This window comes from Spea bombifrons, chromosome 1 (genome assembly GCF_027358695.1).
Source record: "Spea bombifrons isolate aSpeBom1 chromosome 1, aSpeBom1.2.pri, whole genome shotgun sequence".
In the NCBI taxonomy this organism is placed as follows: Eukaryota; Metazoa; Chordata; class Amphibia; order Anura; family Pelobatidae; genus Spea; species Spea bombifrons.
Genome location: NC_071087.1, coordinates 35,493,087 through 35,517,545, shown reverse-complemented (window position 1 = coordinate 35,517,545; position 24,459 = coordinate 35,493,087). Strand labels below are relative to the sequence as shown.

The window sequence follows — 24,459 nt, the reverse complement described above, 5'->3', positions numbered from 1 at the left end:
ATCATTACCTTAGACAATTTTGTTTTTGTTAAAACACAAACTATGAAGGTATTGGACATCCCAAATGCAATGAAGTGATGTCACTTTTTTAAAGGCCAGCAGATATATATTGTTCCTTCCTATTTGAGCAGAGCCAGCATAAAGCTGCTTTTATTTTAGGTGGCGACACTAAGTTGCAAGACAGTGATTTTACATCAGACACTTTTATGCATGACACGCAACTTGCTCATAGAAGACATCTTGTTCTGAAACATTTGGGGATAATTCAGTAATGGCTTATACCTAATGAGGAATACCAGCTGGAATTTCTGGGGGGCGAGTAGAGAGAAATGCAACCAGTCAATGGCCACGACCATTATTAATTTTTATAAAATATACATACGAAAAGTGCGCTTACACCACCCCAGAGAAAATAAAAATGATCTCAGGCAGATGTGACCTAGGAGGGATCCGCTACCCTCACGCATACTGTCATCTCCGTAGAAAAGATCAGTATATTTCACTTGAGAGAGTGAGTTTAAAATTTTAAATTTTTTATATTGTTCTTATGTTTTAGCATCTTACACTATATATATTTTTTTTTTATTTTCTTTTGTTTGGTGTTGTATAAGCGCACTTTTTTATGTATATTTTATGTTACCCCTTTGCTATTTGAAGACACTAGAGGATTGATGCAGCTTTCTTAGTCATTCACATGGCACAGCGTTCATCCCTTTTCTAGCATTTATGGATTTGTATAGAAACAAACAAAGAACTTGACGGCAGATAATAACCATTATTTTTATTAAAATAGGCTTGTTGCATGTTTGGTTTTTTGAGTAAGCCCATACACATCTAGGACACTTGGCCATTGTCATATGTTCTAGTCAATGTCTAGCACATCCATATATACAATATACAACCACAATGGGTGGTTATAGATGTGAGACTTGGAAACTACGGCTATGTTGGAGGTGCAGCTGTCCATTAGTATGCAGCAACGGCGCTGGACAGCAAGTGGTATTGAATTAGGAAGTATCCTTTAATGATCTATGCAATTCCAAGTGTTTTGCTCCTTTTTAAAAGCTACTGAATAAACACAAAAAGTAAACTGACTATAGTATGATGCATAACCTTCATATAAAATATTTAGCACATACAAATTACAGCGGCCATTCTAGTAGCTTTAAAAGATGATACAATGTAATAGAAGCAAAATAAATTAGGTTTTTCCGCAATTAAATTACAAAAGAGTTAAAATTGGCAGATAGATGAAGCTTCAGCTATTAAAACATTGACTGTACCAGCTTCCATGGTGCTTCACATTGCAAGATAACTCTCATACACCTGGCACTTCATTTATGCGTTGTATAAACTAAAAAGTTATCTTCCTACAGACAAATTAAACGTTTGCTTAATCAATGTAATTACATCCGTGAAATATAGCCTTTATAACAGTTACATATCTTTGGACAATAAACCAAACTGAGTTCACAAAGAACCCACAATACATTCTAATGCCGAGACAAAGAAAAATGGATGTCCAAAGGCATTGTGTAAGGATTGCAGTTTTACAGTTTTCTCTAATTAACCATACAATTAGATTTATAACTAACCTTCCGTAATCTTACATTGACGATTGCTGTTCTCGTACCAGCAACGAATAAATCTATGGAGCAGACTATCCAACTTGCACAGAACTGGGCAGAGAATCCTGTTCACACCCTTCTGACGGAAAGGTTAATGTTTAATTCAGCTCTGGGTGGAATGTAACATGTTCCTGGGATTATTGAATAGTATCCATATTATTACCACTTAGTAGATTGGTATACAACAATCCATATAGAGCTGCTAGTAAGTGTTGGCTATGTGGAAACTACATTTATGTGCAGGAGGATGGTCACGGTGGTGCTATAGTATAAGTTCCAGTTTTAAATTACATGACTTCATGGTGTATTATGTCATGAACAATCACAATGATTTGTTCCATTCCCTAAAGAAACGTACATAGTCCAATATCCTATTTTTCCCCCTTTGTTACTATTCTTTAATGGTGTAGACAAGACAGACAACACCCTCTTCCGATGTATAGGTTTAGCTGTAATACAATCAAAGCCTGAGAATTGAAGTCTGTTCATGTGACACTGTAACCTGTCTGTGCTGAACGAGCAGCTGGTTTTTATGATACCTTATGTTAACCGCAAAACCTGTTCTCTCCAAGAAATAGAAAGACGTAGGTTGTTGGTTTTTCTGCTTTCAACAGCTAGAGGGCAGTATGTTGCCTTGGCGATTCTCAGTGTACACAGATTAGGGGCAAATTGGTGTTATGCAAGAAAAGATGGAGCTGCTGCAGGAGCAATGATAGGTGTCACTAGGAACCAGGACTAGGAAGCTGAAATGAGACAAGTATGCTAGCCATAACCAAGAAGTATTACTATACGATAACACAGACAAGGACTAGCAGTCTGGCCAAAAACTCACTGCTAATAAAGCGTCAGATCAGATTCTACAACGTATATCTACTTCTGAGTCTATTAAAGAACAACGAAAGAGCACGTACTTTCTGAATACTCTCTGCCCATTCGTGACGTTGGCTCACAGACAGCCCCATACCACCTGTCCTTAGAAAATACATCACAGCTTAATGTTTTGAAGGAAATGTTGTTTCTAAGAGAATAACAATATACCTTTCCTGTCGAGAAACACCCCAGAGGTATGCAGAAAAATTAGGTTTTTATGTTACACTGTAAACAATATCATTTTATTGTCAAGGTTGGTTGAACAGTGCACAGCGCAAAGAGACACCTTAAATAAGGAATAACCAGACAAGTAATTCACCGGGAAGGTTATTTATTCAGATAAAGCCAGCCGAGGGCAAGGATTGGAGAATGTCACAAAAGTCCAGTAGTATAGCTGTGGTCAAGGATTGGAGAGTATCAAAAAATTTCAGTCACACAGCTGGGAAATCCACAAGATACAGGTACAAGGTATTAAATAGGTTAGGCAAAAAAAGGGAACTTTAGTGACAGGGATGAAGGCACATAAGGTAACAGCTTGAAAACAAGCAAGCACTGAATGATCAGCGCTGGGTGAATGAATAGCCCTGTCAGATCTTGGCTCCTCCCACCAAACCTTCTTGTACCTCCTCTCCATATAAGGCACAATAGGAATGGAGCTGTCCGTCTCCACACCTCCCTGCCGGGGACGCGGCCTACACGGCGACCGCGAGGCGCCCCCCGGACGGAGGATCGGGCGGACGGCAGCAGTGGAAGTGGGAGGGGATCCCCCGGTGTGGCGGCGAAGGCCTGACATTTATCTTGTTTATTATGGTGTTCTATGATCTTCTTTAGCTGCACATATTTTATATACAAGTCACTTATGACACATCATAGGCGATTAATGATACATAAGTACAATACCTGCACAGCAGGGTGATGGCTGTTTAAACATGTTGTCTCTGTAAGTCAAATTGTTATGTTACATGCTACTTGTTATGTCCTGTCCACACATCGTACAGCGCTACGGAATTTAATGGTGCTATATAAAGCAATAAATAATAATAATTATAATAATAAAGACTTTTTCACCAATAGGAGATGATGGTGAAAAAGGTTTCGACAAACAACAAAGAAGAGGTTTTTTTTTTGCCAGGAAAGGGGTGATTGATGGCCCTATATACTACCAAGTTTTATATATTATATATATATATATATATATATATATATATATATATTTTAAAAGCACTATGGGTACATCAATGGATACTGTAGGAAAAAATAAATATGGCACTACCAGTAGGAGAAGGAATGTATCCAAGCGACATGGATTTGTTTAAACATTTTTTTTGCCTAAGGATTTCCTTTAAATCCCACAAAAGCAGTTTTAAACTGTAGGCTTGTCCATGTTCTAAACATAGAAATGTAAATCTTTGTATACAGAATAATAGTATAGCGTTATAGGAAAATTGAAGGATACACTTTTGTGGGAGTCAAGGTTTCCTGAAGACTATGGAGATATCTAAAAATAGCTTTGTTTAACCAAGTGCTAAACCAAACTTTTATACAGAAGAGATTCCAAATTTCCAAACTGAAAAGACACTAATTATACAGGCATATGTTAAATTCTATACTTTTCACATGGAAAAAATGGTTGCCAACTTCAATAAGACTGCCTAAGAAAAGCATTTCCATCTACCAAAAGGCAGAAGAGCAAACAATATACTCATGGGTGCTTGAGGACATTCATCATAAAACTGTAGCACATTACTTCTGAGTACTTGGCTAGAAAACAATTATCCTCTTAGGACGGTATTACTGCTAGTATACTTTCATTTTGAAGCAGAAGGATGTGACATGGAGCAAGCTGATGACCTCAGTAGGTTTTTAGTAGCCTCCAGACCAACAGTGATGTCAGGTGGGACTATTACAAGTTGTCCTCTCAAATGATTGTATGTTTGCGTGCATTCTGATACTTGTACGTGCTAGAGTTTTAATTTGAACCATAAGTGTTATATCTGCCAGTGGCCCCTCTGAGTGCTTGCCTATTTGCAGTTTTGTCTGCTGCATCGAGACCCCGCACTCCCAGGGGAATAATTAGATTATCGTTACTTTACATAGCTACAACTTTAAAGTGAGTATCAATCTATATATACACACACACACACATCTGTGTGTGTGTGTGTGTGTGTGTGTGTGTGGTTTTTATTTTTTTTTTGCAGGAGGTTGTCATCCTCAAGTACTGCGATACCAAAACCTAAATTTAATTACAGCAAGCATTTACATGCCTTTTGTTCAATGTCGCCATCAGTTTAAGAAATCTGACTACAGCAAAAGTTGAACTAGCACGAAAAACAGGTGTGTGGTTTAAACAAAAGTGACTCATACCTGGTATCAAGTGGGGTGTGCACTTTTTACAACAGCACTTTCTGACGTGCAAACTATTCTTCATATTTGAGGTTGTGTTGACATACCCATCTTTAAAGGGCAGGGATGGAGAACTATTTGTAGAATTTAGAAGCCAGTTTTTATTTTTGTTTTTTTTATGAAGTACCTGTATAGAGATCAATGCAAAAGGCATAACATTTCTGTAAAAAGCTTTGTATTGGTAAGTAATATTTAGTGTCAATGCTTAACACACCTTCCTGGATATCTTTCTGCATCTGCCCAAGCAAAACAAACAGGGGTGTCATAACACACTCGTTTAAAAAAATATATTAAGCTGCTTGAACCTCTATCAAATTATACTTTCACACAAACGTTGGGGGTTTATTCAGTAAACAGGCAGTAAGACTGCAGGATACTTATGGGTTTCTCTCAAATCACTAAAGAGTCAATAATAACAGTTTTCCCCAAAAGTTTAGGGCTGAGCTGGCCCTGTATAATGCCTAGTTCATAGTAAATCTCATGGATTTAACTATACAGGGCCAGTCAAACCCTTTCCGCAGCAGAAGCTCACTGGGACTGGACCTACGTAATGATTAGTAAAAGGAAGGTGCTGAAACACAGCTCTCCTGGAAACTCTGCCTTTAGTGAATAAACACCATTTAAGCGAATTAAAAAACACAAAATGTTTGGCATTTTTATGCGTGAAGGAGCACAGCCCCATGGATGCGTCAGACAGTTCCATTGTTAGAGCCATGAAGACTTAGCTGTACTTGGCTCAAATCAGCTGAAACCATTTGGCAAAATCACTATTCACAAGCAACCATAACCAGAGTCATTTCCCCTCAGAATGAAGACTATTCATGATAGATAAGCCAAATGTGTATCCTCCTTTCTCCTCTCGTAGCTTTCCTGCACCATACCAAACAGCTTGCTTACTACCATCTCAAGCCAAGCACTAACCCACCTACCACCCCTCGGTTCATTTTAGTTATACATCCTCTTTTCCATAGTGAAACCACTTAGCCCTAAATCACTGCTATCAAAGAGCCACCACTCCTTGCGTTTCAATTACCCATACTATTCCTTTAGAATGCAAGCTCACGAGTGGGGCCCTCAAAAGCCCACCATTCCTGCCAGGAACTTTGTATAAAAGTACCATAAGACTAGATGGCAGGGTTCTCAACTCCTGATGTGTCTGTATGTATTCATGTATATTAGCTATGCGTGCCAAATGCCCCTCTTAACTTGTACAGCACTACGTAATTTGTTGGCGTCTAATAAATAAAAGGTAATAATAAGAGTTTCCCCTCTGCCGAGTAGGGTGACAGCTGTCAAGTGACCTATGCCGAGATCATCACCAATGTGTCATTTGTACTGTAATAATGGAGAAGAGTTGCAATTCCAACACACCTACATCATTGGAAGGATCCACCCTAGTGACCTTCTCCTTTCACAAACTAAGTTCTAATAAGCTCTAATAATACATTTTTGTATGTGGTAAGATCAGAAATTCTCACCGATTAAACTATGCAGTATGCAGGGCCAGCAAAGACCTTTTTTTAAAAAAGAAAACAAAACTATTTAATAGTTTGCCATCACAGGGACAAAAAAAAATAATAATAATAATAAAAAAAAACTTTTCTTACAGAGCCATTTGAATGCCCACCATTTTATTGAGAATACTATCTATCTATCTATCTATCTATCTATCTATCTATCTGGAACTACCTTAATCATTCAGATAAAAAGGAATGTATCCAAGCAACATGGATTTGTTTACATAACATTTTGCCTAAGGATTTCCTTAAAAGGAAAATGTAAACAAAAGAAAGTTTTTAAATTGTATGGTATTCTAAACTAACATAAAAATATACATTGTTGTATAGAGGATAGTATGTATCAATGCCATAGTTTTTGTTTAATAACAGTATAATACGAGACATTATACAGCCAGGAAAGAAACTCAAGAATTATTTCTGAAGAGCAATTCTAGTGAAAAGCATTAATAGTTGTGTTATTACCATGGCAACAAGTGAAACGCCCCTCCTCAAAGTTTGCACCATGGTTGCTCTTTATAAATAACAAATCTGCTTTAGGTATTAATTTGAGTCAGATTACACAACATGCCATCCCATGTCACCATTTTGCCCCCTTGATTGAGGCACCCCAGGCAGTTGCCCGGGACTCCTGGTGTCATTGAAATCTACCATCCAGTAGGACGTTTCTTCAGTATTACATGGCAAGTGGCATAAAAAACGTGGGTCGTTATTGTTGGGGATTTTTGCTTCTGATATCTCTAATTCAATAAGAAACTGAGCAGAATATAAGAAAAACATTTTGTACCATGTCACAAAAAACAAATGACTTGGTTTTGTGATTTGCCTTGAAAGCTCACATAGCATTCTCCAAAAGTTGAGCTAGTCATATTATAAATAAAGTGAAATCACATGTAATTTTCTATTTCATAGTCTTTACCAAGATACATATCCGGTTGAGTACAAAATGTGATTTATCAAAAATATCACCATTGAAATCAAAGATGTTTCAGCTAATTCAGCCATTACACTGGTTGCCGGGGCAACAAACCTAAAGAAAGAGCCCCTCACCCGTTCCATCCCAAGCTCCACTCACTACTCATGTCCCTATCCAAAGCCCATGCTTACAATGAGGCCACTAGGCCCCAATCAGGGACCAATAGTACCAAAGTCCAGAAAGGGGCTAACTGGGCCCTTTAGCCCACAAGAGCCCAAAGAGGGGACCCATGACAGATCAATGAGGGGGCTGCTGCTTTTCCAGGCCCCATACATAGGTATACACAGTAATTGGTTGTGCTCTCTGAGAGTGACCATGTTGGTTGCTATGGTGATAAGACAACATTTCAAACTTTGTACTTTCCTCAATATACCTTTCTGTGATGTGTAATAAGTAATTCTAGTGCATATACTTTAATAGTGTGTTATTATTAACACTAAGCTTGTTTACTTTTGTAAATTTCATTATTTTCATTTTTCCTGTTTGGCATGGAGACCAGACAAGGTCAAAAAAGAGCATGTTATTTTACAGATACATTTAAGAACATTATCTGGGAAAAGGTGGATGTCTTTCAAGCTACAACAACGATCTTTCCAAAAGTAAATATCACTATTATCGTTTACGCTCTAATTGTCCAGGTTTTGGACCATTTTAGCCAAGCTAACCTATACTGGACACATTATTTAAACACATAATGAAGCAGAATGAAATAGATTCCAAAGGGAAATGATGTTTCCATCTAATGAAGAATCCAATTGTTGGATGACTGTGTAGGAACACAGAGGCAGACTGTGCTGCTGCTGCTGCTGAAAAGGGTTTTGTTTGGACTCTCAATCCAGAATACAAACAAGTAAAGATGAAGACTGCATCCCGTCCTATAATAAAATCCCACAATAATCACATACTGATAGAATCCTAGCACACAGGGACGTTCCATACGGTTACGGTTACACGTGTTTGTGTGTAATCGGTAGATTATCATGCAGTGAAGCTGGTAGTGATGGGTGAATGTACCCACGTGCTTGTGGTTGGCACATACCCCCCCCGGCCCCTTTTACCTGCAGCCTGGTTAAGGTTGGATCTCCGGTGTCTCCTATTCCCAGCGCTATCCCTGAGATCTCTCAGCTCCTCCTCCTCTTCGTCCAGCCAGGCTTCAGCCATCAGCAACCTGCACAGGGGCACAGCATCGAAGGCTGACAAAATCGCATCCCCCGGTCCACGACAATGAACGCGGAAGGCTCCTCAATCCCAGATCCGGCGCAGCAGGTGGAACCACAATAACCGCCTCCCTTCCGCTACAGACAGATCACTGCAGAAGGCACACGGTGTCCGGTATATCCTTCCAGCCAGCTCTGGAGCACAAAGATCTCCTGGCCCTGCCACCAGGGCAACCGGATCAGCAGCCCACCAGTGCCCCCCAGCCTCGATCACGGTGTCTCTCCTTGTACACACTCTGTGCCTTGGGGGGTGGGGGTACCCAGTACGCTCAGCCACCCACCCTACAGGGACAGCCCCAGCAATCAGGATCGGGGTGGGGGAATGAAACTTCACGGTAGATGCCTGGCTTTCACCTTTTCTTCTTCCCTTCTTCCCACTTTCTAAATATTCCGGTGTCAACAGGAAATTGTAGTGTGCAGAGCTCCCTGTGATAGTAAAACAAAAGGCGGAGGGGAGGGAGAGCGGGAGAGGAGGTACCTGCAGGAAGGAGACGGGCGCAGGCATGTGTGAGACATCAGCTGCGGGCACTGATCCGGCACATGGGCTTTCTGCTCATACCCCGGGTGTATAGGTGGCTCCTGCGGAGGGGCAATGGGCTACTGAACCTGTTAGAGGTGCATTGTGTGTCCAGCCCTGGACGATGGCAGCTATATAACAGTGAGGGGTCAGACCTGCGCGGCTAATCCTTCTGGGATTGCAGGATTTATTCCCGTGTAAAGGTTTAAAGCCACACAGAAGTCCGGGATTTAAAGGGACAGTTACCTGCTATGCCTAGATTGCAATGGGGTGTACAGCGTTTAAAGGGACAGTACCAATGCATCGCAGTAAATACACCTCAAGCCCAGCAGTCAGCATTATTATTTATTGTTTTATGTAGCACCATCAGAGTCCGCAGCGCTGTACAAAGGGTAGACAGGACCCAGTATATAACATAACACCATCACATACAGAAACAACATCTGAGGAGGGTGCTGCGCAAAAGATTTTACAATCTGGCTCAGACTAGAGACTTGACATTTTAATCAAAGACAACAACAAAGAAATTTCTATATCTCTACAGCCCGAACCTTCTTTATATATCGTGTGCTCGGTTTAGGACGTTCAATGTAATATATATGTAAATGTAATGTAGGTGTGCAGAATAATACCAGTCCCTGCTAGATTTTACACAAAGAATAGTCACCGATTTAAGGGAGGATTTTGTTTTTTTTGCTACTAAGCATTCTCAGGGTTTATCCGCTAAAGCGAGTGTTAACTGTGTATTACGAAGGGCCAAGACTGGAAGATTTATAGAAGGGCCCTGTACAATGTATAGTTCAATGTGTGAGGAAACTGAAGAAATCACACTGATTTAACTATACACTATACAGGGCTAGTAAAGCACCTCCTGCAGCAGAAGATCACTGGGGTTGGCCCTTCGTAGTGAATAGAGAAGTCAAGGAGCGGAAAGCACAACCCTTAATTTAGTCAATAGATCCCTGTAATAGGGGGGCCCTAATTACCTCTTGCTTCTGTAAGTGAAATTATGTTATATACATACTTCTTATGCCCTGTTTACTCATTGTACAGCGCAGCAGAATACGATGACGCTATATAAAACCATAACTAATAATAATAAATTAAACTGCAGGGTGTATGCGGAAGCCTGCGAGTTTCAAATAATTACATTCATTATACATTGCATAACCCCTTTCTTGCAGGAAATTCTCACTGGGGTTTGCTCTTCATAGGGAGCTGAAATCTGCGACTGTATTGTTCAGTGAATAGACCGCATAATATAAGAATTAGATTTATTTATACAGCCTCCCATATTTATTTATACCTCTGTCCAGACACACTGAGGTAGCTCTGAGGCTTGAAGAAGGCTTATCCGAAACGCGTTGCTTTTAAGTACATATTTACTTTTTATATTTGGAAACATTTCCTTAAGTGGTATACATTTCTCTGTGGCATATATACTTATGCAAGTGTTTTTCTACTTGAATATACCTAACATATATGTTTTTTTTTATTATTATTTCCTTATATTAAATTTGTTTAATCAATAAATTACATTTATTTTTCTTAATTCAGTGTTTATGTTTACTTTATATTATTGTTTCGTCAAATATATATATATATATATATATATATATATATATATATATAGCTGCAAGGTATCGTAAGTTTTTATTTGTTTTGATTTTTTAGGAATCCATATTGAAGCACTCACAAAGTACTTTAATATACATTTTCTTTTGGGGGCTGCCAGTGACGGCAAGCTGTCCTTTTAAATGGTTACAGTATTGCGGTAAAACTTTTACAACAGATCAGTGAAGCAAACGGTGATTTATTATGACATGAGACAATTTAAGACATTCAGCAAATATTTACAAGGAAACACAACTTAAGCAAAATGATAATTAAATACTTAATGTTTCACACTCATTATTACCAATTTAAATATAACTTTAACTGTGTGTGTTTATTGTAACAAGTTCAAGTAGATCAGACATTTCCAGTTTGGCTGCTTTCCCGAAATCATAGTTAAGTGCGTTATCTATTTGTGAGTTTTACTTAGAAATGTATACACATTATTTCTTTTGTACAGATAAAATATTAAATGAAGAAGCATGTGTGTTTTGACTATACAAAGTTCTTTATATGTCAGGGATGTGCAAGTTTATTCTGCAGTTGGCCACTTCATCAGAGATGGATGTGAGCGTGGGCCGCACTCATTTTTCACTGAGAGAAAATACAGCCTTTTAGTTTTTTAATGCATATTAATACAGGATTAATTTGGAAATAATGAAAAAAGCAGTCGACAAACAGTTTTTTGATCAACTTTTATATATCATTTAGTAAAACAAAGTCAGTCCACAACCAATTAAAACAAGTTTAGCCAAATAAAACTGCACAGTAAGGTTATAAAATCTAATGAGAGTGCTGGTAACTAACTGACTGGCCACATCTAAATTCGGATTCCAAGTTAACATCACTTAATGTAGCTTGCAGCTTGGATTTGAGCAGCTTCATAAGCCAAGCCGACCCAAACATTGCCCAGAGCACACACCAGGACAGGCTCTGCCACACCGTCACCCAGACACACACACCAAGATAGGCTTTGCCACACTGCCATCCAAACACACACCCTAGGACAGCCTCTGCCACACCGACACCCAAACACACACCGCAGGACAGGCTCTGCCACACTGACACCCGAACACACACCAGGACAGGCTCTGCCACACCGACACCCGAAAACACGCACATCAGGACAGGCTCTGGCACACCGACACCCAAACACACACACCAGTACAGGCTCTGCCACACTGACACCCAAACACACACACACACACCAGGACAGGCTCTGCCACACCGACACCCAAACACACACACACCAGGACAGGCTCTGCCACACCAATACCCAAAACACACATACCAGGACAGGCTCTGCCACACCAACACCCAAACACACACACCAGGAAAGGCTCTGCCACACCAACAACCAAAACACACATACGAGGACAGGCTCTGCCACACCAACACCCAAACACACACACCAGGACAAGCTCTGTCACACTGACACCCACATTCAGACAGGCTAAGCTACAACAATAATAAGAAAATAAGTATTTTCCACACTGCTTTTTCATTGACCCCCTTTTGTGTTTTCGCCCCCAGCTAGCACTATGTGTATTTATTCCCCCAGCCTGCCCCTCCCTTTAGTATTGATATATGTAATGGCCCCAGCTGCCCCCTTGTGTACTGATGCCGCCAGCCCATATAAAATGCTGCCCTGCAGTATGGGGGATGAATATCTGACTAATTGGTTCATTTCCTTGAGCCTATACACCCCCCATACTGCAGGGCGGCATTTTATCTGGGCTGGTCAGCAATATGTAAAAATTATATGTTTCTTGGAAACCATGGCCAATGTGGTCACCCTAATGCCCCACACCCTTGTGTATTGCCCCAGCTAGCCCCACATTGTATATTTATCCAGCTACCCAGCCTCCTCTTTAGTATTGATTTATGTGATACCCCCAGCCAGCCCCCCTTGTGAATTAATGCCCCCACACCCTTGCATATTGCCCCCTTTTAGTATCATGTCAGCCCTGGCACCCAGGACCTGCCCAAGCATAGGACTGGCCATCTTTGCCCCCAAATAGCCTGCCTGTTGCATCCTAGCCTCAAACAGCCTCCCTGTGCCATGCTGCCCCTCACTTACACATCCATGCTATCACACACGTATTCATTCATTTACTTATTCAAAAACATTCATTCACTCATTCACAGATACTCATTTATTCCCTCAATCATGCATACTCGCTCTTGATTACATAGACTTTCATGTGTTACTCAAAGATATATAAGTGGACCCCTTCCTACAAATGCGGGACTGCCGCAAATCAGGGTATGGTGCCTGGCCCTCGGCCCTTGCAACCTATGTCGCATTGGGAAGCAACACAAAGCTTAAAGAGTCTCCTGGTGCTGGAATGTCCCTAATCATAATCCGTTTCATTCTTCTTTAATTGGTGGTTATTATGCGTGTATGCATGCATAAAAAACATAATGTGCAGCTGCGCATATCCATCTATTGGTCGTACCTACATCATCAAGTGCCAGAGACCCCTCGCAATCGCCAGTTCAGCCCGGGAGTAGAGGAGGGTACAGTAGTTTGTTCTAGCACAACTAATACCCAGAAAGAAAATTATTATTTTTTTTTTTTTAAGGAACAATACGAGTATTCAAAATATTAATCAATTAAAGTACCCCTAGTCTCCCTGCTTTATGTAGAGTGTTTCTGTTCGCTGTGCTAATAACTCACTTTTTATAATCTGATACACCACCCTGTGTAGAAAGCTATTGTACAACCGGCATAGATGGTTCAATTCAGCTGTCAGGGGAAATTGTAATAACAATTTGGTAGTGCCAGTTAGAAATCCTCACAATGTAAAGGTGTAAAGGGAAGGAGACAGGCAAGGAAGTAGAGAATTAGAGTGATATTAAGGAAATTAGGGAGGCAGGGAGTGTTAGTACATACATGCAGTGTGTTAGCTTGAGTGTGTAAGTGTTAGCATAGGTGTATATGTATACACGTGTTAGCATGAGTGTGTATTACATGGTTAATTAAAATTAACCTCCATTGTCTCCTCAGGCTGGATGCAAAAGGATTTTCAGCTATAGTGAAACTTGGGGGGCGGTTCAAGACATTGAAGGGTAGCTAAGACATTGATAAGTGGTTACAGAAAACTATACATTGTGTCACATTACTAATAATGTAATATTGGTCTATAAAGTAACGTCATTAGTTTCCTACTGAAGTTTACAATTATGTAACTATGTGCTCATTGTTACAGCCCTTGTTATCTTTGTTAAAGAGTAACAATAGACCTGGACTGCAAAGCCCAACTAACAAGTTCTAAAGATTCCAGATAATAGTGTCTGTGGACCACCCCCTTGCCTTTCAGTGAGGTGGGATTGTAATTTACTGAGCATGCAGTTTTCAACTTTTTATCTTTACACTGACACAGGAGTTTCAGCAGAAAGTGCTGGAGGGCTTATAGTAAACACTCACTGTGAACGTTGCACTGTTGGACAATCAGGTTTTATCGAATTTAGCAAGTGATCTATAACATACACAATATATATTAATATTTAAAAGGACATTACCACAAGTATTTATTATTATTCCATATAACATAAATTATAACATAATAAAAAAAATGTTTATTTCAAGACTTAATACATTTTACATACTCATGCCTTAATACATTTTTACTACTCATGCCTAATTAAACAATTAGAAACCTGAGTATGATCAACTGGCCATCTGGCACAGTGGGCAAATGCCTAGCTGGCTGGTGCCCAACAGCACCTTCAACTTACTTTCTGTGTGCAGAAATTAATCTGCCTGGCCCTAATTTGCCAGAGTGATTCTAGCTCTTCAAAATGGTGCTAATGATCAGCAATATGAAGAGGGCTACATTTTCTTTAACTTGTGGGTGGATTTGAAAAGAAAAATTGAGGTGGTATTAACGAGTCAGATCAAAGAACAATGTCTTGACAAAGGTTTATCTTGTCTTAAGTCCCCTGAGAGGTTTAGCATCTGATTATACCGTATTTTTTTTTTTTTACCAAAGTTGACCTTATAAATTTAATATCTAATATAAATTTCTACAAAATATCTACAAAAATTCTAGAGAGAATGTTAAATTAATTTAGTTATGCTAAAAGATAGGATGGTCTTCAGGCAGCCATCAACAGTGACTGCAACCCAACATGACAAGTGTATTCTATGTTAGGCACCAGACCTATTTGAAACATTTACTCCTCTTCTGGAGTGAAAGAGTGCTGGTCTATGTGCCTCTTTTATGGATCAATTGTGGATAAAACATCTGTTAATGTACATTGATTATTGGGCTCAATGCATTGAACTGTCCAGTTTTTGTAAAAAAACAAACTAGTAGTAAAAAAAACAAAGTAGACTAAGGTAGCAAGCGCCTTGTGTATACTTTAGTACATGTTAATTTGTATCTCCTTACAACAAACACAATTGCAAATCTAAGCTAAGTTACCCGTTATTGGGTTCCATACAGCCCCTTCTTAAAGGCAGAGACTTCTTATGCGTTCCACACCCCGTTTCAACTCCAGAGGCGAGGTTTTGATTAGGAAGGCTATTTAAACATCCTGCGGACATTCCTACAGTGCCTGTGATAGTGCCTGGTGCATTTTGGCTGTAGTAAGTTTGTATCTGTTATCCCGGTTGCTGACACTGGCTTGCCTTGACTACAATTGATCTGTATACTGTATCCTGTTGATGAACCAGGCTAGTCCTGACTACAATTTATCTGTATGTCCTGTTGCTGAACCTCGCTAGTTCTGACTTTGGTTCTGCCTGACCACCAAGGTACCTACTTTTCGGATCCACCTGGTAAGTCTGATCACTTTGGAGTCACACATAGACATTAATATGTAGTTGGTCCCCCTTTGCAGCTATTACAATGCCCGTTCTTCTAGGAAGGCTTTCCATAAGATGATAAGACATGGTTGGCTTTCCACAAGACAAGACAAGGTTGGATGAGTTTGTTGTGGAGGAACTTGACTGGCCTGCACAGAGTCGTGACTTCAACCCCAGCGAACACCTTTGGGATGAACTGGATCAGAGATTGCTTCTCGTCCAACATCAGTTCCTGACCTCACAGATACTTTACTGGATGAATGGACGTAAATTCCCAAAGAAACACTCCAAAATCTTGTGGAAATCCTTCCCTAAGAGAGTGGAAGCTGTTATCGCTGCAAAAGGCAGACCAACTTCATATTAATGTCCATGGATTTAGAATGTGCTGTCATCAGAGTCCCTGTTGGTGACAAACACAATATGGTTAAGCTAATAACACACAAACAATTCAAATCTTTCATGTCTTTATTAAACACACTCATTAAACATTCACAGTGCCGGTGAAAAAAGTAGGAGAACCCTTGGATTTAATAACCGGTCGAATTTCTTTTGGCAGCAATAACCTCAAAGTGCTTCCGGTAGCTGAAGATCATACCTGCACAACATTCACGAGGAATTATAGACCATTCTTCCTTACAGAACTGCTTAAGCTCAGCCATATTGATAGGGTGTCTGGTGTGAACGGATCTCTTAAGGTCATTCCACAGGACCTCTATTGGCTTAAGGTCTAGCCATTCCAAAAGGTGAATTTTCTTTTTTCAAGCCATTCTGTAGTAGATTTACCGTGATGTTTAAGGTCATTGTTCTGCTGCATCACCCAACTTCTACTGAGCTTCAGCTGGCGGACAATAGCTGGCGGAGAATAGCAAGCTTTTTGCGAGGATGGTCTGGGGCCGCCGTAGGCCCAATCCAGGGCAGCCTTGTCTAGCACTCACCCCTGTGCCACATCCTCTCTGCTGAGAGCCGTAATATGATATTCAGGATGCACAGAGCTTACTGGCTAGGCAAAGCCTCCACTATTATTGGTCTTGTATCATTGGTATTATTACTATAATTGATTTAATATGGCGATCAGTTCCTGGTTTTGCAGCAGAAGGGCTGCCGTCCTTTGGGCCTTTTGTCCTAGTCAGCCTAGGTCAGAATATGTGTGCACTTCTTTTATGCTAATGTGCATTGAACAGGATGTTGGCCCTAATGTGACAGGGCTGCACAGTAATCCCCAGTCTGGCCCTGGCTTGAACCCTGCAATTCCAATTTCTTATCTGCTTATTGTCATACCTGGGCAGTTACCCACAATTCTTGCCACAATGCCACACCCACAACCAGAAAATTCTCTATAGTGACCCTAAGGACCAGAGGATTGACGCTTCATGCAGGGCTAGCTATGTGGCTTTGCCTGCTTACTCCCTAATTTCCAAGCTGGAGGTCCTCAAAATACAGACCCAAGTGTAATGACAGCGGCCTCAGCAGATTTACAGTAACAATGAAGCATGAGCGATATTGCCTCCTGATTGTCCTGGCTTAAATATATCGAAAAACAACACAGGGACATTAACAGAGATGAAAACAGCTTTACCAGTGTGTGAAAATATATACATACAAGAACACTGTCTATACTAGCACCTAGGTAAACATCATCTGACAGCGTAATGATTCTTGGAGGAGGACTTCTCAACTGATCCATAATCTGTAATTAAGTGTAATTGTCTCTTATGAGTGATAAAAGTACATGATTCCTATAATTGTGTGGGCAGGGCTAAACTGAGGTCTAAGCAAGCGAGAAATGTTATTTGATTTTCTGTTTATCTATCTCTCTCTCATTATTCACTTAAATATGTTAAATAGTTGCCATATTATTAGGCCACCTTTGTAGTTCCATTAGTGTATGAGTTAACTTGACCAGTGGTTCCTCCAGTAAACTGTCACTTGAAATTCTCAGTAAAAAATAATTCTGCTCAACTGACTTCCAGAATCTTTCGCAATCTTTTCCAAGTAATACTTTCTTTTATCACATAATATCACATTAATCCTTTTTTTCACTGCTTAAGTGATTCAGAAATACTAATATTGACTTGCAAGATCATAACAGTTAGTCATTCAACAGGGCTTGGGCTTTAGCCTTTGCCTCTTCTGCTTTTATGGTTTTTAATGTCTTGAAGTGTACCTTATTTCTGTCATCGGTTTTAGCAAGGATATCACAGCTGGCAAACTTTTATAGCTATGAAGGATCACCGAGAAATATATAGAAAGTGGAAGCACTTCTTATCACCAAAGTAATAGTAAATCCTTTGTATAGACCATTTATTTCAGACCAACCAGTGCAATAATTCTACAGTATAATGTGTGTTTACAACATTGCATTCCACAAGAGGGAGACCTTGTCAACAAAAGAAAGATCTTCCTGATTTCGTCATTTGATTGGGGACACTTTTTAGAAGTTTCCAATGTGGGTGCAATTTATTATTCATTAAAGAAATACATATTTTCCCTCCTTGGGAATGTTGTGGTACTAAATGTATTCTGGCCACAGAATGAGCATTTTTTTCTTTATACATTTCACAATCCCTCCTTAATTGGGGATAATTACACTTGCAAGCCTATTAACAACATTAGTGAACTTTGATACACATTCACACTCTTGGGGAAAGTGTGGCATGATTGCACACAAACCCACACACTTTCTTATCCTTGTGTGCTATTAATAATTACTAGTGTAAAAGCTAAACATTCTTCTTTGTTTCATAGGAAGCATGTACTGCCATTTTTTCAGAGAGTAGGCAGAATTTTAGGACTGTTTTTATTGTTGATGACATGTCACACATGGCTTGGAGGGACAAAGGGTTTTTTTTTGCTTCTTTTTGGTCTAAGGAGGTGCAATTTTAAAAACCCTTGTCATAGTTGGAATTCTAGCAATTCTAGTTACCACCTCATCAGAAAAAAATGTGCTTTTCCAGTTTTTGTTTAGTATATTATATGCCGTATTAGAAACAACCTTCTGTGATTGGGATGTGGGATGTGCTTTGGTGATCCTCTCAGGGCCACCATCAGAAATTTTGAGGCCCTTTATAGAACAAATGGTCTGCACCCTCCTCCACAGATGATCACCTGTACACCAACAGGATTTTTTCTTCTACTCATCTTTTGTGGTGGCAAATATGGCACAGACAGGCTGTTTGGGGGCACTGACAAGTTGTTTAGGGACAACGATGGCACAGACAAGTTGTTTGGGGACAAAAAAGATGGCACAGGCAAGCTGTTTGGGGCAAAGATAGCACAGGAAAGCCTAATATTTCAGAACAAATGTTCTTCAAATACTGGATTGTAGAGAGACAGGCTATGTAATATTTAATATTATTTAAATATATTGGTGTCCCGTTGTAGCAAAGTATGTGACATTGTTCATGTTTGAACTTAAAATGTTTGAATTAATAATGTGTTACATAGAAATGGTTACACTTTTGTAACAAGAATAGATTGTAAAGAACACAGACTCTTTTTTGAAAGTAATACAAGTAATACTTGGGGCCACAGAAGGCACAGACCAGCTGGTTGGGGGCATTAACAAAATACTTGTCGCAAAAAATGGCACACACAATCTGTTTGGGGACATTATGGCACAGGCAAGCTGTTTAATTCCAGACATTACACAGTCACACAAACAGACACATATACACACAGTCACGCACACATATCACACACAGTAGGTTTCTTACCTAGTGCCCTCCTGTACCCCCATGATGGCAGCCTTGGTTCCTCTGGTGTATAATAATTTAGATCAAGAGATGTGAGAAAGCAGCAGCCCAGCTGACATCTTACCATAGAAAAATAAATTATTTGTTGTATAAAAGAACCTGATAAAGGAAAGAGAAAGCTAAATGTTAATGTGAGTTTCACAAAAGTTGGCGAACAGACAGATTATCATGATCTAGTTTGTCTATCCTACTTAATAGAAATAGCAATTACATCATGTCACAGATAGCTTTAGCTGCTGTAGTTGATGCCTCCCATTGCAGGAATTCATTCAGTACTTAAGGTCCTCCCAACTAACACAGCGACAAATCTAAGCTACCTTAGTTTAGGCTTCTTTGGTCCTGCAATGGTTGAGGATTACCAGAGATCCTATCCAAATGAATAAAATATTAATATGTTGTGATAAGAAGATTTAATGTCTTCCATGAGTTGGTTTGCCTATGAAGAATCAAAAACCATGTGGACAAAATGTCTAGGTTTGGAAATAAGATAATGGTTTCCATTGTAATAGTGCACTATAGTGTTCACATGCACACCCTTCCATCCTTCTTAATGTAACATTTCATCATAAAATAGTGGACTTTTCAAGCCATTATGACGGCATGGAACATCATTATAAAATACATTTCTAAAATAAAATTCTAGTATGTTAGAGGTTTTGTGTGTTAAACGTGTACACACAAGCCCCCCTGTTAGTATGAAAGTTTTGCCTTTACACTGAATACTGTGGTGGGGCAGAGAAGTGGGGCTTCTTATGCGTCTCTGCCAGTGTCTACCCAGTGCCATTGGGCCTCGTCGCAGCTGCAACCGTTGCGACCCCTTTTCTAAACTATTTTGAACCGGCATAGGGAGACAGAAGCGTATTGGGTCACGTGATGTCACATGACCCTGCAGTAAAACTGAGGCTGCTCACAGAAGTGGTGAGAGGTAAGCAGGGGCAGGGGTGTTTGTTTTTTTGTTAACTAGCATGGATGTCTAATTGTGTAGGTGAGAATGGATGTCTAATTGTGTGTGTGTGAGAGAGAGCATGGATGTCTAATTGTGTGTGTGAGCATGGATGTCTAATTGTGTATGTGAGAATGGATGTCTAATTGTGTGTGTGTGTGTGAGAGAGCATGGATATCTAATTGTGTGTGTGAGCATGGATGTCTAATTGTGTATGTGAGAATGGATGTCTAATTGTGTGTGTGTGTGATAACAACCAATGGAATGTTCCAATGGATTGTGCCACTTCCATCACTGTGCACCAAAATTACTATCTATTTATATAACACCCAATATAAGAGTAAAAATACCCAACAGGGTTTTATAGTTTGATATGTATTCATGTTTATGTTTCACATTTAAAAAGCTTTATTGGTAACAAGAATCCAATCTGAAGTGGAACCTTGATTGCTTGTTGGTAGGATTACTACAAATCTGTTCTCTGTTCATTTATAACTATAATCCTTAAACTATATGCAGTTCCCTGCAAGCTAAACTATTTCTAAGGGGAAAGTTCTCAGCTGCTTGCATTCTTCACAAAAATGGGCAGTAGACAGTGATAGCCTAATGAGAAAGGACTCATCTTACAGAGCTAAATATAGCAATGCTTACTAGAATTGTGCCTTCAGATTCATGCAAATTTTTTATAGAGTTTGCCAATTTTGTTAATTCGTAAAAAGAGGAGCCGTCCCAACAAAACAAATATGAAGCAAAGACCTCCAAATTTTCGCTTGCATTTTGTAGGTTCTGTTGCTTTCAGACTCTCCCTCACACTCTCATTCATGCTCTCTCTCAATGTCTCCCTACCTTCTCTGCGGACTGCTTCCGTGTCACTGTCTCCTTTTCCGCAGCTCTACTTCTTGTCTTGCTTCTTCTTGTTTTTCCATCTTCTTTCTTAAAACACTAATTCATTCTCTTGCTATACCAGATCTGTATTACCTCAACTGCGAACTACCTGGTTTCGTCCTCTTTGGGCTTTCACCATACTAGTTAATTCTGAATACCAATGCCAAACTAATCTTCTTCATTTGCTACCCTACTGTACTGATATCTCTACTTAAAGTTAAACAATGGAATTTTACTCAAGATGTCCTTAATATCACTACACCCCTCATAGTTCTGCTCTTATCTCCAATCTGTCCTATTTCCTCTCTCCAGGGCTTGAACCTCACTGTGTGTACTCCCTGGAATTCCATACCTTATCCTGTCAGACTGCCATTTACTTATTATGTCTTTAAACATTCAGTGAAAATCCACATGTTGGTAGACTTATCCAATCAACCTACATTCTGGAAATAAACCATCTGTTTCCCACACCTTTAAAGTCTCCAAGCCATTGACTTCTGCGTGTGACCTTTTCTACAGTTAAATCATTCTTGCAACTGCTTCACCTTGTGTCTCTACTTCCTTATATATTGTAAGTCTTCATGCCCTTCTGTAGCAGAATCTGTTGTGTGTGTCCATTTTGTTGATCATTATGTGAATTGTTAATTTTACTGTTATTAAAATGATGCCAATGATGGTGAAGATTATGTTTTATAATGCAGTCTAAAGCCTGTTTTATCAATGCATTAATAATGCCTATTTTGTTTTTAGGTGAAGAACACTACTGCACTAATTTATTTGTATAAAGTTGTAGTATCAAACTTGGTCATTTTGAAGCATTGGCATTATTACTATTTTTATAGCGTAATCTGCCAATTTACCTGAAAGTAGTCTTATAACTTTGATAAAGCTGTGTTAAATGAAGTTACTTCCATTGTATACTGTGATCAGAGGTCTTTTTCCCCTTATACATATAGTGATTTACTACCGAGGTGGCAGTCTCCCTGGTACAAAACCTGCACAATGGATTGGTTGCAACCAGTCTATTTACGCTATGGAGACTGTACAGCATAGACTCAATAGTCTTCATTAAAAGGTGCTATGTGCAACATGATTGTACCAGGACACTGACGACAACAGTGGAGAAGGTGACTGGGGGCTAGGGCCTAGGACAGTACTACAATGGGATTTTACGTCCTGTGTTCCGAGCATTGTCCCGGAATGTGAATTCTGAGTGATAGAGGTCTCAGCCAATCAGAGAGACTTCTCAACTCTCCTGATTGACTGAGAGTTCAGAAGCCTCTTCTGATAGATTGAGTTTGACGGTGGGGATGGTGCTCTTGGGGTCATAGCCAGCATTCCTCCTCCTCCAAACACGGCAAGTTGAGTTGATGCCAAATAACTTGAATTTCGTTTTATCTGACCACAACACTTTCACCCAGTTCTCCTCTGAATCATTCAGATGTTCATTGGCAAACTTCAGACAGGCTTTCTTGAGCAGGGGGACCTTGCGTGCGCTGCAGGATTTCAGTCCTTCACAGCATAGTGTGTAACTAATTGTTTTCTTGGTGGCTATGGTCCCAGCTGCCTTGATATCATTGACAAGATCCTCCCATGTAGTTCTGGGCTGATTCCTTACAGTTCTCATGATCATTGAAACTCCACAAGTTGAGATCTCGCATGAAGCCCCAGACCGAGGGAGATTGACTGTTATTTTGTGTTTCTTCCATTTGTGAATAATTGCACCAACTGTTGTCACCTTCTCACCAAGCTGCTTGGTGATGGTCTTGTAGCCCATTCCAGCCTTCTGTAGGTCTACAATCTTGTCCCTGACATCCTTGGACAGCTCTTTGGTCTTGGCCATGGTGGAGAGTTTGGTAATCTGATTGATTGCTTCTGTGGACAGGTGTCTTTTATACAGGTAACAAGCTTTAAACAACTGGGAGCCAGACATCTTGCTGATTGATAGGGGATCAAATACTTATTTCACTGAGTAAAATGCAAATAAATGTATAATTTATTTGAAATGCGTTATTCTGGATTTTTTTGTTTTTTTTATTCAGATCATGTCTTTGTCAGTGGACAAACATATAATATATAATTGAAATGTGAAATCAATATGGTTCCCAAGGATCCTAATAATTAATATAGAATGCATTTTATGTGTCCGTGCCAGTGTGTGCATATGTGAATCAGTGTGTATGTTATATAATATATACACCTGTGTATAATCTCATTCACTTCGTAGTGTGTCCCTGGCAGAAATAAAGGGTGCTCGCCCTACTGGTGGCACTGTCCTAGGTCGGACTTAGGCAGCCCTAAAGGTAAACAGCTACTGTGTATATGTTGGCTTGTCTCTGCGAACATGAACACACCTCATACTGTGTAAAGTGCTGCATAAACTGTTGGCTCTATTTAAATAAAGCATAATAAGTCATGAACCAAAATGCTTATATTGCAAAATAATCAGCATGAACACTAAGGGGCGCTCCAAGCACATTGAAAGGAAAGTATGCTTGCTGTAGTTGTGAAAAAGACATATGACAACTATTGCAACTTGCACAGTTAAATCCAATGTTTTATACAAATAAGTGAAACCCATAAGCTTAATTGTTAAAATAAACAGACAATTGGTAAATAATAATTTTAAATAGCAGTGCCTAGTATAATAGTCCAGAGTTGGTATGTAAAGTACATTTACAATACTAATGAAGCCTGCACACACTATAAAGTAACATGGACATCTTCAGGTGATCCCATGGGATGTACCTTAGCTTGCCTTTGGAGTTTATGGCATAACTTCTAATATTTAAAAAATCCATAGAAGCACACTTTTGGTTTTCGGGATATTGTGCTGGATACAAGAAATGGGGCGCCAATGATCTCATAATACAATACATATAGACTTATGAAGTCATGGTAGTTGCTGTCCGCACAAAGCCACTGGTCAGCAGGCTGGTTGGTGGGATCAGAGATCTCCCTTGTAACAGGTCCATGTACACAGGGGTTCTATGTATAGCCAGCACAGTGTCCTCAGTAAGCTAAAACAGAGACAGATCGCTTGGGTATGTTATATTGCGGTGCTTAGCAGATAGGGGTCCTTGTGGCGAGGGCAGCTGGAGCTCTGCCCTGGTTCAAGAGATAAAAATAAAATCTTAATATTTATTTTATCCTGCTAACTTGAACAAAAAAAAGCTACATTGAAATCACCCTGAAAATATGTAATATACAAGTTAGAAATCTCCATTCCAGGACTGCCTCAGTTGTATTTACTTGATAAAATACTTTGTGTGGTTAGGCTAACAACTGTTATCTCATCAGCCATGCTCTTTATCTAGAAATATT

General features: G+C 39.6%; 1 protein-coding gene across 2 annotated transcripts in view; it reads right to left on the bottom strand.

Moving 5' to 3' along the window:
* Positions 1 to 9,236, bottom strand: part of SH3D19 (SH3 domain containing 19) — a 40,672-nt gene extending 31,436 nt beyond the window's left edge. For both annotated transcript variants that reach the window (XM_053460583.1, XM_053460589.1), the window contains exon 1: positions 8,453 to 9,236. In XM_053460583.1, the coding sequence (XP_053316558.1) occupies positions 8,453 to 8,555 (103 nt within the window). In that variant the 5' untranslated portion in view covers positions 8,556 to 9,236. The remainder of the gene's footprint in view (positions 1 to 8,452) is intronic.
* Between the last annotated feature and the right edge of the window lie 15,223 nt (positions 9,237 to 24,459).